The 15,404-nt window shown below is 50.8% G+C and overlaps 2 protein-coding genes across 4 annotated transcripts in view; one reads left to right on the top strand and one right to left on the bottom strand.

The window, feature by feature from the left end:
- The window catches only part of VPS35L (VPS35 endosomal protein sorting factor like), a 115,917-nt gene that overhangs the window by 92,472 nt on the left and 8,041 nt on the right, over nt 1-15,404 (top strand). For both annotated transcript variants that reach the window (XM_082714893.1, XM_082714894.1), the window contains 2 exons: nt 1,200-1,339; nt 11,023-11,188. In XM_082714893.1, the coding sequence (XP_082571019.1) occupies nt 1,200-1,339; nt 11,023-11,188 (306 nt within the window). The remainder of the gene's footprint in view (nt 1-1,199; nt 1,340-11,022; nt 11,189-15,404) is intronic.
- KNOP1 (lysine rich nucleolar protein 1) overlaps nt 11,186-15,404 on the bottom strand; it is a 45,862-nt gene continuing 41,643 nt past the window's right edge. Inside the window, exon 4 of one of the 2 annotated variants that reach the window (XM_082714900.1) lies at nt 11,186-14,833. In XM_082714900.1, the coding sequence (XP_082571026.1) occupies nt 14,552-14,833 (282 nt within the window). In that variant the 3' untranslated portion in view covers nt 11,186-14,551. The remainder of the gene's footprint in view (nt 14,834-15,404) is intronic. The other variant, XM_082714903.1, reaches the window with a different exon arrangement.

Raw genomic sequence — 15,404 nt, 5'->3', positions numbered from 1 at the left:
TATTTGGACCATGCAAACGTTTGATCTTATTGGGTAGTTTAAGATTTCTCTTGTCAGGTCGATGTTCGGTCTGTTTTGTCCTTGAGGCTTTTTCTCATGGTGAATGCTTTGGCAGTTCTAGAAAGAACTCTTTCTGCCTCCCTCAGTCGGCCCCCACCTCCAGCCCTTCCTCTCTCTGCCCTCCTGTTCCTGCCTCCCCCCTGGCTCCTCCACTTTCCACCCCGCTCTCCGCTTCCTCTCTCCTTGCCTTGCTTTCTCTCATCCTTTGAGATCTTCTGGTTTGACGGTATACTAAATATTTTTAAAAACATCTTCATCTCCCTGGGGCGCCTGGGTGGCTCAGTGGGTTAAAGCCTCTGCCTTCAGCTCGGGTCATGATCTCAGGGTCCTGGGATCGAGCCCCGCATCTGCTTCCCCCTCTCTCTCTGCCTGCCTCTCTGCCTACTTGTGATCTCTGTCAAATGGATAAATAAAATCTTTAAACAAGAAATAAATAAATAACTTCATCTCCCAAGTGATTCTCTGGAATGATTCACCTCGTCAGAAATCTCTAAAGCTGCGTGTGCGTGCCTGTGTGTGCATGTGTGTGTGCACGTATGTGTGTGTGTGTGTCCATGTGTGGATTGCTTCAGATGTCTTAGTTATTTCTTTAACAAATCCGGGGCGTGCTAGTGTAGACAGAGCCCGGAGTCGGCGCCCCGCTCTGCCTCCAGGATGGAAACCTCCGTGTACCCAGGACGCTGATGTAGGACTGGGCACTTGTCCTTCCATATCTTGCTTCCCATCTGGGAACTGGGCCCCGGGGCTGTGCTTTCGCACGCGGGGCACAGGAGGCTTCTGGGAACCAGTCCAGATTGAGCCCTCAGTCCCCGCAGCTGTGACTTCTGTAAAAATTTGCCACTTGCTTATTTCACTTCGTTATTAAAGCCCATTTGTGGTTCTTTGAGCTGAGCTGCTCAGTGAGGGAGGAAGGAGAGAGGGGGATTTGGGAGGGGACAGCAGTGCCCTCTCAGCTGAATGTTCAACAAGTCAGTGAAGGTCGCAGAAACCCTCTTGTAGGACCTGCCCGCTGTGTGGGGCCCTCCGCGTGGCCTGACTTCCACGGAACTCTCAGGACAGGCCTGCAGGCCCGGAGAAGAAGAAAACAGAACCTGAATGTTTCAGAGTTCTCACACATGGACTTTTCTTCTGTCTTACAGCTGATGCCTTTTTCAAAGCCGCCATAAGCCTTATTCCAGAAGTTCCCAAGATGATCAATATCGATGGGAAGATGCGACCGTCGGAATCCTTCCTTCTGGAATTCCTCTGCAATTTCTTTTCTACGTTATTAATAGTTCCGGTACGTTTCTGCAGAAGAGCTGTAGGTGATGTCCTTCTTTGATCGGCTTTCTACCTCTTCCCCCAAAACAGGGCTCATGAGCCCAAGATCCGACATGCTCTGTTGACCAAGCAGCGAGGTGCCCCTGAATTACTCGGTGTATTTTCCGTTCATTTTGTGTCCTGGGTGTATCAGTTGTGGTTCTCCAGGCGGTCTGGGGTGCCACTTCCTGGTTAAGGGCTCAGGTCTAGGGACCGCGATGCTGAGATTAGAATCCCGGCTCCCGCACCTTCCAGCTCTGCAGGCTCGGCTGATTGTGTCACATGACAGGGCTGCCGTCTTCTCATCTGGGCAATGGGATTAGTGATCGTGTCTCCATCTCTGGCTTGTTGGGAGGATTAAGGGAGTAGGTCTGTCTACGTGATGAGAACAGCGGGCACACACTCGGCCCCGTAAAAGGTGATGGTGATGCTCTTTTGGCAGCAAGTACTAGAAACCAAAACAAGGTCGCCGAGGTCCAAGGGGACGCTGTTGGAAGCGTGCTGGGGTTTCTCGCGGGGCGCACTGCCGAGCAGTGAGTCTTGGGCTGACAGGAATCAAGGCTTCTCTCCAGACGCAGTGCCAGGACCCGCACTCTGGCAGGGGTTCTTACTTGGGGTCTGCGAACTCCCTGAGGGTCTGGCAGGGGCAACCGTGAATTTAAGATGAGAAGAAAAAAGTTCTCATTTTTACAAATCTCAGTGAATAAACGTAGCCGTTTGCTCCGCTGCGAGCTATGGAGGCAGCGAGCCCCAGTAGTAGTGACATAGCTGGGACTTTGTCACCAGAGAAATCAGTCACATGTTCATATCACATTTCAGGTGTGGCCCATTTCAGACGATGGCTAATTTAATGTCTTTACCAGGAAGTAATAGAACACGATATGACAAATACGTTGAAAAATATTTTGACAAGTATATTTTAGCATAATTGGTTTCCTTTGTCGTCTTACATATTTTATTTTCTTCATTAGAAAACTGTATTCTGAGGAGCCCATGGCCTTCACCAGGCTGAGACAGGGCCAGGCACGAAACAGACTGGCTCCTGGTAGAGCCACATGTATGTAGGAATCCGGAATCCTTGTTAAAATAGACATTCTTGGGAACCCCATTCCAGAAAGGCTCACTCAAGAGGTTGGGATTGGCCCCTGAGTCAGCATTTTTTTAATATAATTTTTAATTTTTTTTATTAACATATAATGTATTGTTAGCCCCAGGGGTACAGGCCTGTGAATTGCCAGGTTTACACACTTCACAGCCTGAGTCAGCATTTTTGAAAGCCCCTGAGTAAGTCAGGGCTGGACGGTCCTAGGACCACTTTGACAGGAAGTAACTCTGCTCGTGCTTGCTTCGGCAGCACATATACTAAAATAGGAAGTAACTCTGCTCTCAGGAGTACAGGCTGCCTTTTGGCGGTGACGCAAGGGTTCTAAAATTGATCATGGTGACAGTTGCACATCTCTGTGAATATACGCACCATCACTGCTGTGTGCATTTTGAGGGGCTGAACTGTCCAGCGTTCGAATGGTCTCTCGGAGGAGCCGAGGAGACAAAAAGATGGCTCCGTTTCCAAGTGTCCCAGCTGAGGTCCCAAGTGCTCCAGAGAGAGAGGATGGCGTGGTCAGGAGGGAGAGCTCGATGCTTGACTCCACTGTTTCCAGATCACTTTCTTAGTGGAATCACGTTCTCTGTTTTGGGTAGTCCAGTTGTCAAGTGAGGGGACCAGCAACAGTCCGAGTTTCTAAGGAGCCAGCTGATGGCTGTCACCATTCATTGGTTAATTGGGCTGCATTTTCCGTCTGCATGTGGTGTTTTCTTCAAAATCACTGGAGCCTGGACAAAAGCCTGTGCTTGGAGTCAGAAACTTGAGGGCAGTTTGACCCAGTGACTCAGCAGCCCTGAGTGGCTCTGGGAAAGTTGTCTGACTCGTCAGAGCCTCACTCGTCTCCTGTCTGAAATGTCATCGGAACGCCCACCTGGCAGGGCTGCTGGGAGGTTGAATGAAACAACTGATCTGAAAGCATTTTGGGACCCAGAAGTTCTGTCCCTGGGGTCGCGCACTGATGACCAGCGGATGGAAGCCAGCCCGCAGACAGGCTTTTTTGGCCACATAATGATGGAAAACATTTGGAATGAATTACCCACATTTAAAAATTGGTAGATCACAGAAAACCCCAGATTTTCGAATCCTCTAGAAAAATCAGATCCTGCGATGGGGGGGGCCTACATTCTCCGACCTGGCCACTTTGCCTCAGCTTGGGAGCAGCCTCCCCATTTTGGGGGGCAGGTGGGAGGCATGTGCCCTCCCTGCAGTTCCCGTGGGTACCTCTGGACCCACTGAACCCATTTCTGTTGCTTTCCTGGCCCCGTAGGCATTTGCGGGAATGTTCCCAGGGTCTCAGCGGATTTTCTTGTTCCCGGTGTCAGCGGGCAGGCTTTTGCTGGGGTTTAGTAAAGATAATGAGATGAAGACTAGCCCCAGTGTGCCTGCTCACTCGGTGTAATTCCTGCATGGGGGGGACTCCCTGTGCCTTTCCCACGTAGTCACCCCAGAACTGGGGAGCCCGTGCAGCTTGCCCGAGGCCGCGCAGCTGGTGAGCGGCAGAGTTGGGATTTGAACCCAGGTCTGTGCCGCTGCCAAGCCCATCCTGCACCCTCTGAGCGTGAAACATTTACAGTGCACTTGATCTGCTCGAGGCTGAGCCTTAGCAGCTGTCCGTCCCTCCCCTGGGACACAGCTAACTGCGGGCAGGCTTGGAGGTGCCTGATGTTCAGGCTGAATAGCTGAGGTTGAATGCAGTGTGGGCTCCCGGGCCCGAGGTTGGGCGGCCCCTGAGGCACGTGTGTTGTGAGGTGCTTTCGCGTGGAGACGACCCCTGTATCCCACTTAGACCTGGTTCACAGCATATCCTTTCATGTCGCAGCTTTTAGTGTTTAATTTTTTGCATTTAATTTTATGGTTGTAAAGACCTTTAAACTGAGATCCACCTACCCTCTGAGCACATATTTAAGTGTATGATACGGTCTTACTGACTACAGGCTCAGTATTATACAGAGATCTCTAGAATATTCGTCCTGCTTAATTGAATCATGAAGCCCCTTGATGAGTAACTCCCCATGTCCTCCTCCCTGGACCTCCAGCACCACCATCCCATCCTTTGGTCCTGTCATTGTTGTGGACGGCCTTATAGAAGCAGAATCATGAGTATTTGTCTTTCTGTGGTTGGCTTATTTCACTTGGCCTGAGAGCCTCGGAGTTTCATCCATCTTGGCATCATTTTACAACATTTCCTTCTTTTTTAAGGCTGAATAACAATCCCTCGTATATCACATTTTCTTTTTTTTTAATTATTTTTATTAACGTATAATGTATTATTTGCCCCAGGCGTACAGGTCTGTGAATCCTCAGGCTTACACACTTCACAGCATCACCATAGCGCATACCCTCCCCAGTGTCCATAACCCCACCCCCTTCTTCCAACCCCCCTCCCCCCAGCAACTCTTCGTTTGTTTCATGAGATGAAGAGTCTCTTATGGTTTGTCTCCCTCCCGATCCCATCTTGTTTCATTTTTTCTTTCCCTACCCCCCAACCCCCTGCCCTGCTTCTCACATTCCTCATATCAGGGAGATCATGTGATAATTGTCTTTCTCTGACTGACTTATTTCGCTCAGCATGATACGCTGTAGTTCCATCCATGCCATTGCAAGTGGCAAGATTTTGTTTCTTTTTTTAAATTTTTAAATTTTTAATTTTTTTTAATAGATTTTATTCATTTATTTGACAGAGATCACAAGTAGGCAGAGAGTGAGAGGGAGAGAAGCAGGCTCCCTGCTGAGCAGAGAGCCCAATGCGGGGCTCAATCCTGGGACTCTGGGACCATGACCCGAGCCGAAGGCAGAGGCCTCAACCCACTGAGCCACCCAGGCACCCCAAGATTTTGTTTCTTTTGATGGCTGTATAGTATTCCAGTGTGTGTGTGTGTGTGTGTGTGTGTGTGTGTGTGTATAGCACATCTTCTTGATCCATTCATCTATTGATGGACATCTAGGTTCTTTCCATAGTTTGGCTATTGTGAACATTGCTGCTATAAACATTCGGGTGCACGTGCCCCTTCGGATCCCTACATTTGTATCTTTAGGGTAAATACCCAGTAGTGCCATTCCTGGGTCCTAGGGTAGCTCTATTTTCAACTATTTGAGGAATCTCCATGCTGTTTTCCAGAGTGGCTGCACCAGCTTGCATTCCCACCAACAGTGTAGGAGGGTTGCCCTTTCTCCGCATCCTCGCCAGCATCTGTTGTTTCCTGGCTGGTTAATTTTAGCCATTCTGACTGGTGTGAGGTGGTATTTCACTGTGGTTTGATTTGTATTTCCCTGATGCCGAGCACTTTTTCATGTCTGTTGGCCATCTGGATGTCTTCTTTGCAGAAATGTCTGTTCATGTCTTCTGCCCATTTCTTGATTGGATTATTTGTTCTTTGGGTGTTGAGTTTGCTAAGTTCTTTATAGATTTTGGATACTAGCCCTTCATCTGATATGTCATTTGCGAATATCTTCTCCCATTCTGTCAGTTGTCTTTTGGTTTTGTTGACTATTTCCTTTGCTGTGCAAAAGCTTTTGATCTTGACGAAGTCCCAATAGTTCATTTTTGCCCTTGCCTCCCTTGCCTTTGGCGATGTTGCTAGGAAGAAGTTGCTGCGGCTGATGTCGAAGAAGCTGTTGCCTGTGTTCCCCTCAAGGATTTTGATGGATTCCTGTCTCACATTGAGGTCCTTCATCCATTTTGAGTCTGTTTTTGTGTGTGGTGCAAGGAAATGGTCCAGTTCCATTCTTATGCATGTGGCTGTCCAATCTTCCCAACACTATTTGTTGAAGAGGCTGTCTTTTTTCCATTGCACATTCTTTCCTGTTTTGTCGAAGATTAGTTGACCATAGAGTTGAGGGTCTATTTCTGGGCTCTCTATTCTGTCCCATTGATCTGTGTGTCTGTTTTTGTGCCGATACCATGCTGTCTTGATGTGCATGTCACATTTTCTTCATCCATCGATGGGCATCCTCCTCCCAGCGCCACGCCCCAAAGAACCTAAAGGTTCTTTCCACATCTTGGCCATTAGGAACAGTGCTTCAGTGAGCATGAGAGTGCTGGTGTCTCTTTGAGATCCTCATTTCAGCTCTCTGGATAAATACCCAGAGGTGGCATTGCTGGATCCGAGGGCAGCTCTATTTTTCATTTTCTGAGGAACCTCCATACTGTTTTCCACAGTGGCTGCGTCAGTCGATGTCCCTACCAACTGTGTATGAGCCTTTTAAAAGGCCTCGATTCATTTTATTTGTTTGGAAAAAAAATTGACTAAATAGGCTAAATAAACTACCTGGCCCCCTTTATTGGTACTTGTCAATGCGGAAATAAACATTTCCCCAGGCCAGCCCTCTCTCTGGCTAACAGTGCCAGTTTGGGAGCGTTCAGAGGCGTTCTGCTTTGGTATTTGCTGCGGTCAGCCTCTTGCTGGCCTGCAGAGTCGTCTGTGTAACTGAGCTGATGCATTTCTCTTACATTTGGTAGGACCCGTGGACTTCATTGAACAGGTTCAGCGTAACAGCTCACAGGCCTAATTTTGATTCAGTTGACACAGGCAGTGGATATTACTGGCATCCATGTCCTGGCACGGATCATCTGGGACACAGCAGGGGAGTGTCTTTTTCTACTCCTCATCATTGTGAAGTGTCCCGCCGTAAGCATGACATGGTGTCCCAGTGCTGAGCTGCGTTTGTCCCGTCTGTTCCACAAAGACTTGCTGATCTGGGAATTGAGGAGTGAACCAGAGAAGTGCGTCCTCCGCTCAGGAAGACAGATACTAAGCAAACAAACACTTGGAACTCCAATAGTATAAAGTCCCACAAAGAAACACAGGGACTTCTGAGAGCCCAGGTTGGAAGGGAAGTAGGTCAGGGGAAGTGTCCCAAGAAAGTGTCGCTAGAGTTGAGAGCCACAGGAAGACTGGTCATGGAGGGCCGCGGGGGACAGGAGAAGGCATTCTGGGCAGAGGGGGCAGCATGGGTAAAGCTTGGAGTGGGAAGGCAGCCTGCATTGGAGGGATCAGAAGAGAGCCTCGGTGACTCGTGGGTATGCAGTGCTGAGGGCCCACCAGGGGTGTGAGCTGGTGACACATGACAGGGTTGGCTCCTGCCCGAGTCGTGTCGCTCCACAGACAGCTGGTTCCTGACAGCCTCCTGACCCATGCCCCTCTGTCCCCTGCCCTCCCGCTTCGTCCCCACCCCCCTTTCCTGTCCGGCTCCTCCTCCCAGCGCCAGGCCCCACCCCATCCCGTGTTCCGGCTCCTTTTCTAAAGGGCTTTTACTGTTTATCGTCAACACTTACATACCCTTGACAGTGAGCCAGCCGGCAGTTCACAAATCCTCCAAACGAGCCTGTTCCTATCCTCATTTCACAGAAGCAGACCCTGGCAGAGAGAGGGCAAGTGACTTACCCAGGGTCACCAGCTAGTCATCGGCCAAGACGAAAGTCAAAGCCAAAGCCAGGATGTCTGTGCTCAGTGCATCTTTGCTGTCTCTCACCTTAGCGCTCCTGGAAAATTAGTCATTTCTAGGATACACCTTCCTCTGCCAAGGAGTGACAGGGTTTTTTTTTGTTTTTTTTTAAGATTTTATTTATTTATTTGTCAGAGATCACAAGTAGGCAGAGAGGCAGGTAGAGAGAGAGAGGAGGAAGCAGGCTCCCCGCTGAGCAGAGAGTTCGATGCAGGGCTCAATCCCAAGACCCTGAGATCAGGACCCGAGCCGAAGGCAGAGGGTAAACCCACTGAGGACCACCCAGGCGCCCCATTAAGGAATGACATTTAATGGAGTGATTCCTGCAGACCAGAACCAGGGACCCAAAGGGATATTGCGAACAGTAGAAGCCAGGTCCCCCGTCTGTCCAGCTGAGAGAGAGAGTTGAGTCCCTCCCAGGTGTCCCTTGGGACCTGCCTCATAAGTGCGGGTTTGCTCTGTCAGGGAGGCAGCCTAGGCAGGGCCCCCCTCCCCCACCCCCGGTTGTGGGGGGCTTCCCCTGCTCACATTGCCAGTTGAATCCAGGACCTTTTGTTCTTATCTAATTTTTTTTAAAGATTTATTTATTTTAGGGGATGGGAGAGGGGGCAGAGGAAGAGAAAATCCTGAATCAGACTTCCTGCCGAGTGCAGGGCCGGACACAGGGCTCTATCCCAGGACCCCGAGATCATGACCTGAGCTGAAATCAAGAGCGAGCCGCTTAACTGAGCCACCCCGGCGCCCCTTTTACTTTTTTTTTTTTTTTTTTAAAACCTGTGTTTGCCTTGCTTCAGTTGTTGGCACGGAAGCATCAAAGTGCAATTAAAAAAAAAAAGTTACAACCCCTGAAGCACGGATATCTTAAGGAAAAATTTTTCCTGGTACAGAAGGCTGGAAGTAATCCCTCGTCCTCAGTGGCGAGCGGAAAGCTCACGGAAATAGCTCGCTACAAACCCTTCTGTCTGCGCGCCCCCTTCTCCCGCACCCCGGGGAAGGTGTGCTGCATGGGCTCCCACTACAGTTACGACAGCCGTGTTGAAATGCTTACTGCAACCTTCGGATTATTGTTTCTTTCCAAGGCAGATCCTTAAATAAAAAGTATTTTTGAACATCCACATAGCAGAAGAAAATAGCCCAGTTAGAAACAGCTGTTAGCAAAGAACAGCCGTCGTGAGCCACGGACTGTAAATGGAAGGCAGACCCGGCACGGGGTGGGGGTGGGGAGGGGGTGGATTTGGGGGGTCTCGATCACTCTAGCCTGGGGCCCTCAGACTTCAGGGCATGGTGCGTCCTCTCTCTCGGGGATCTCCAAGCAGCAGTTCCTGTAGATGTTAACAGCTGTACCCAGTCTCTCTCGCCCCGCCACTGTCCTTGTCACTTGGAAGTGTTGCTGCTGTATCGTGGGATTCGGAGGTGTGATTTCCCACCCATCTCGGTTCCAGCGTTTCTCCTACTCCGCGCCGGACTGAGAATGGTTGCTCACGCGGGGGGCTTCCCCGCAGCGGGCCGGCTCCGTCGGGTCCGAGAGGGGCGGCGTGAACGTTCCGGGTGCGGAGTTGGTGCCCAGGAGCCAGACTGCAGAGCTCGAGCCCTGGTTCCTCAGTGGACCAGCGGTGTGACACGGGGCCGGCTAACCTCTCCGTGGCTCACCTGCCCTCTGTGAAATCAGGGGCTGGTCCTCCTAGTGTCTTTCTGGAACGCTAAAAAGCTACCATAGTGACTGTGAAAGTTCGCGATCGTTACTCGTCTCTGTCGCCACGTAAGCGCCAGGCGTGGGGAGAGTGCACCCGTGGTAACGTGTTCTGTGCCACTCGGGCAGCCCTGGCTGCGAGCTGGCAGCTCCGACCCATGAAAGTACCGGTCCTCCCGGGGGGTTATAGGCCGGGACGAAAGGGAGAGAGACAGAAACGAATCAGGCCGTTCCCCGAAGCCATAAAGAAGTCCCTTCAAAACTGCTCTTGGAAATGCAACCATGATTTGTGACGGAGCCTGGGCGAGGGCTCTCGCGGAGGAACGGGTCGGGCCAGGCCTCGCAGGTGGATTTCAGTCCGAAGGAACAGCAGAGCCAGGAGTCCGGACCTTGGCGCACGAGCTGCCGTAGCGTCCCCTGCACTTCTGTCGAGATCCGTGTGCGAGACCGGCCCCTGGGGACCGCGTCCCCTGGGCTGGCTTCCTTCCGCTGTCCGACCCGTTCAGCCAGTGGCAGGGACCGACTGCGGACTGGAAGGCGGGAGTGGAACAAGTTTGGGGTGTTTATCCCCTCACGCTCACTGGGCCACGGTTTGGCAGTGGCTTGGCCGGACTGGGAGGGTGTCCCACTGGTCCCAGGAGCCACAATGTGTGGCTCCCAGGTCAGCGTGGCGATGGTGGCAGGGCCTGGGCCCTCACCCCTGGCCGTTCAGGTCTGGAGGGTGTGTTGAGGAGGAGAAACCCAGAATCGCAGGTAGCCTGTCGGAAGGGAAGCCAGCTCCAGCTCCGTGGCCTCCGCGACCCTCTTCCGGTTCATTTCAGCATCTGAGAAACACCATTCTCTCAGCTCCGAGTGTCTCTTGGGTTTTTCCTCTCCCAAGAGAGCGTCCGCGATTGAGCTGTTAATGTCACTGACGCCCTAAAGAGCAATGCTATATTTAAAGCTGGTGCCTTTGGTGGTGACAGGGATCATTTGGGGGGGTGGGGAACTGCACTCAAAGTAGGTGGCTTCCACTGTTCCCACTGCTGCGAGACCCGCAATCTTGCTTTTTGTAGTCGGAGGAGCAGGCCTTTGTGCTGCTGCACACATGGGAGAACGAGACTGTAATTTTGAAAACGGGCCATTAAGCTGACAGGTGACTCTGCTTCTTCCTTCCTTGCACCCGGGGAGGCTCTCAAGCCTCGTCTCCGCAGACCGCGCTGATCGGTGGCGTTCACAACAGTCTGTCCGTTTTCTCGGTGTTCGCGAGCCAGGCCCGCGAGCGGCTCGCCTCGGCGAAGGGGCTGCCACTGTAATTCCTCCTCAGCTGCGGACGGCAGGGACCTGGGCTTTGGTCTTCACGGTTTTTGGGGTTTTCCTCCCTTCCTGATTGATTTCTAGGAGTATTAATCCTTTTTTTTTTTTTTTTTTTTTTGGCTTCCACTAGGATCATCCCGAACATGGGGTCCTGTTTCTTGTTCGAGAGCTTCTCAACGTGATCCAGGACTACACTTGGGAGGAGAGCAGTGACGATAAAATCCGCATCTACACCTGCGTCCTGCACCTCCTCTCCGCCATGAGCCAGGAGACCTACCTCTACCACATCGACAAAGGTAGTGGGGTGCCCCCCTGCCAGACTGCCCCGAGCTTGACGTTCAGGAAGGTCCAGTGAAGTTTGTTTTGTTTTGTTTTCTTTTACTTAATCACCTAGTTTTTTTTTTTTTAACCCACCAGGAACTTCTAGTCTGGGGCCTTCCTACATGTGCCAAAATAAGAACTCCCTGAGCAGATTCCTGAGCCCCATCCTACTCCTTCTCAATTAGGATCCCCAGCAAGAGGCCTGAGAATTTTATGTAGAAGAAACATCCAGAATCATTTCGACAGCCAGTGAAGTTCAGAGAAGCACTCTTTTGGATCTGTGCTCTCTCTGGTCCACTATAAATAACCTTGAAACGTGGTTAAATATACACATGCCTGAGCTTCCTCGCTGGCCTGGCCCTGACCTCAGCCTCAGGTGGGACTTCACTCAGTTCCCCGAGTGATGCTGAGACTCCGTGAACCCCTAGTTCAGATGCTCAGAAGGAAGGAGGTGGCCTTGCTCCCCCACGTGCTAGCAGCCATTTTTAAGTTGCTGTTAGGAGTTTGAAGCGGCCTTCTCATACCCTGGACACACAGGACAGTCCCAGTTCCAGACCTCTGCCTGCGGAGCCCAAGCATCTACCTGCCTATCAGACCCTCAGTGCCAGTGGTTTCCCAGAAAAATGGTCCTGTTGTTAAAAGTGCTTTGTCTAGTCATGACATACTTGGGGGTTTAAGCAACTGTCTCTCTAGACTTGGAAATTTCAGGGAGCAAATTCGTGGGAGAGCCTTCCCCTACGACACTCAGAGGCTTCCTCTAGCTGGGACTGGGGGGCTAATAGTTAAGATGTAACTTAGGGAGGCTGGTCAACGTGGGGGATGACCGCTCCCACGACTTGAGCTCCTGCTGCATGCCGGGGACCGCACCAGACTCCACAGAGCCTCCTTCTATACTCAAAGCATCGCAGGATGTAAGACAGGCATCTGTGCCCCTACTTTCCATTCCAATAAGGGGAGACTCAGAGAGACCCTACTGAGTTTACTCAAGGTCCTGTGGCCAGTTAGTGAAGGAAGTAGAACTTGACAACCAGAACTGTGGGGCATGCCTCATGCTGCCTCCTTGATTAAAAAATAACAATGTTTAATTGAATTAGAGTATGTTACGTACATACATGTATGTAATATGTTCTGAGACTTTTGTGTAGAACAAACATCCACAGTGCCATCACTGTGATAAGCCCAGTGACTTATCGCACGGCACACAGACCCCAGTAGTGCCCACCCTGATCGTGCCCCCTTCCTGTGAGCTCTCTCTCACGGTTCACCACTCTCCCGACTTCTAGCCTCGCACTTGGGTAAATGAAATGGTTGAGCATGCATTCTTTGGGGTCTGGCTTCTTCTCACTATTCTGTGAGCTTTGTCTGTGTCCCGTGTCGCTGAAGTTCTTCCTTTTGCATTGCTGTATCCTATTCCATCATGTGACTGTACCAGAATTCATGCATTCCCTGATGACCATTTGCATGTTTCCATCGGTTCTGGTTCTGGCCGTGAATATTCTTGGACATGTCACATTTCTGCTGGCTCTGTGCCTACAGGGGGAGTTGCTGTTCTTGGGACTTGCTTGTGTTCAGTTTTGGCAGAAAGCGTCTCACAGTCTTCGGAAATAGTTGTACCAAAGGATACCCTCACCAGGCATGAGTGAGGGTCCCCTTGGTTCCCTCTGTGCAGTCAGTCTTTTTCATTTTGGCTCTTCTGATGAGTGTAATTTGCATTTCTTTGAGGGCTAATGAGATTTAGCACTTTTTCCTTTATTTGTTGGCATTTTTATTTCCTCTTTTTTGCCACATGCACACTGAGGACTTGCAACTGTAGAGCGACTTTGGAGGTCCAGGCACTGATGTGGCAGTGCGTCTGCAAACCTCAGGCTCAGTTAGGGGCAAGCAAGCCCTCTCCTGTCTCCTGCCTTCTCTTCCCTCGTCTTCTGGAGCAGATCCATTTAACCCTCTCACCCTCTCAACCGTACAGCCAGACTGGGGCCAGGAGTGCTAGCGAAGGGAGCATGGCTAGGTTTGATAGGAGCCTCTTAGATTTCTAGCTTTCAGAGAAGAAAACGGAGGCATGGGTGGGTTTTTCCCCCTTTTTTCTTGGCCCAGCTGTGTTTACTCCACGTAATTGTGACCTGACAGTTGTCTTAGTAGGAGAGAGGCCCAGGGGGGCCCGAAAGAGCCTTTGCTGCCCCTCCCTTTCTTATTCTAGGCAGCCTCTTAATGTTGACACAGGTTAGAACTTCGAAGAACTAGGGTCACAACTTTTTTGCACTTACAAAGGATGCCTTTGCTGCTTTGTTTCTTGATCAATAAGATGGCATTGTGAAACCACCTAGAGCAAGAACCCCAGTGCTTCCCCCCGCCAAGCCTGTAGGAGTATGGGCGTGTTTGATGTGGAAGGGGAGGATGCCTGTGTGCCGAATGTTGACTTCACATGCACACAGCGTTGATCTGGTTGGATCACGGGATGCCCCCGTGAACCCACTGTAGCCCCTTGGCTGCTCCACACCACCTGCCAGGCCCTTGAGACACTGAGGGTCATGATCCCAGGGCCCGACAGATGCAGGGACTCTGGGCTATTCTTAGTGGCCACTTGCCAGGGATGTCATTTATTGCCCTCGTAAGAGCTGCACCTGGTCTCTTGGGGTCACTGTACGCACTGGTCTGACCACCTTCCGAGATTCAAATTCTCAAGGTTCCCCTGTCCTCCCTCCATCACCACCAAGTGTTAGCATGGAAAACTCACCTGCACCATCGCCCTTTTCCATTTCGTCTAGTGAATTTAACCTGTAGAGCTTAGCCTGATCTTGCTAATTCCTGAGTTCCATCCCAGGCCTAGATTTTAGGGTCCCCTACCCCTGTACCGCCCCCTTCTGACTCTCGGTACTTCCTGTTGTGACTGCCTCTTTGCCAGTGTACCTGTCCTCGTGGTCTGTGAGCTCTGTGAGGTGGGGACCGAATCAGCCTTGCCCCCCTACTGGGTCCTCAGCTCCTACTCTGGAAGCTGGTGCAGAGCAGGCCCTCATGCAGGAGGTGCAGTGTGCGTGTGCACAATTGTGCACGCACGTGTGCGTGAGGAAGTGAGCAGCCTGCCCTGAACACACCGCGGCCCCTCTGGGGAGGAAGCCCTGGGGTGTGTCGGCCACGGGCGGTCTTAGACCTTCCTTCCCTCTTCTCCAGTGCTGAGCTCATCAGAAACCGTAGACTCCAACCCGGAGTCAGCCTGAGAATTCAGGCCAGGACCTAGTCCGGCCGTCAGCGGTAGACGTGAGAAATTCCTTCACCGCCGCAGCTCTGCGCCCTGCAGACTCAGGTGGTGGTGAAAGGCCGAACCCCCTGCTTCACCAGAATCACAGTCTCTTACGTTCTTCTAAGAGAACAGCTGTCATCCTCTGAATGTTGAGACACAGTTCCGTGCACGAGCGGTTCAGAATTGGGTTAGAGATCACCTTTGGACAGAGACACTGGGCGCAAGGAGACTGCTGGGGAGCGGTTCTTATCTGTCGGCAACGTATCTGCAGTCTGCTTGTAGCCGCTTCGCCAGAGAACACCGCGTGTCTGTGGGTCTGTACGTGTGTCGTGGAGCGTGCAGCTACGTGTTCAGTGTACTGCTTTCCCGGCCTTCTGGCAGCCTTCAAAATAAAAAGCAAGAATAGTTGTTCGTGAAATAGCAACTAGAAATGTACAGAAGGCATATCTGAAATTACTTTATCAATTAGTTCACTGCTTTGTGCTTCGACCTGTCCCATTCTCTGGAAGGTTCAGGGCTGATGACAGGATATCATGAAATTTAATTTTTTTAATAAAAAAAAAATTGGTTCTTAAGCAGCTGTAAAGTAGGGAATAGAGATGTGTACACGTGTCTGGGCTCTACTCTGGATACTTATGTCACTTTTTAAAAATTAATAGTATCTTGTAATTATTAATAGTATGTTATGGCAATAGTATTGTGTATATGTGGGAATTAATAACTATAGATCATATACTTTTATTCTCTTAAGTATTTAATATTATAACAGAGCATTTATTTTTCTGATTTTATTTTTTTAAAGACTTCTTTGAGAGAGACCGTGCATGTGAGGGGAGGGGCAAAGGGAGAGAATCTCAAGCAGACTCCCTGCTGAGCGCAGAGCCCAATGCAGGGCTCGATCCCACAACCCTCAGATCACAGTCTGAGCCAAAACCAAGAATCGGACACTTTAC

The sequence above is a fragment of the Mustela nivalis genome (genome assembly GCF_964662115.1).
Source record: "Mustela nivalis genome assembly, chromosome: 19".
Lineage (NCBI taxonomy): Eukaryota > Metazoa > Chordata > Mammalia > Carnivora > Mustelidae > Mustela > Mustela nivalis.
Note: the sequence above shows the minus strand (reverse complement) of the source record. Positions and strands in the feature narration are given on the sequence as shown.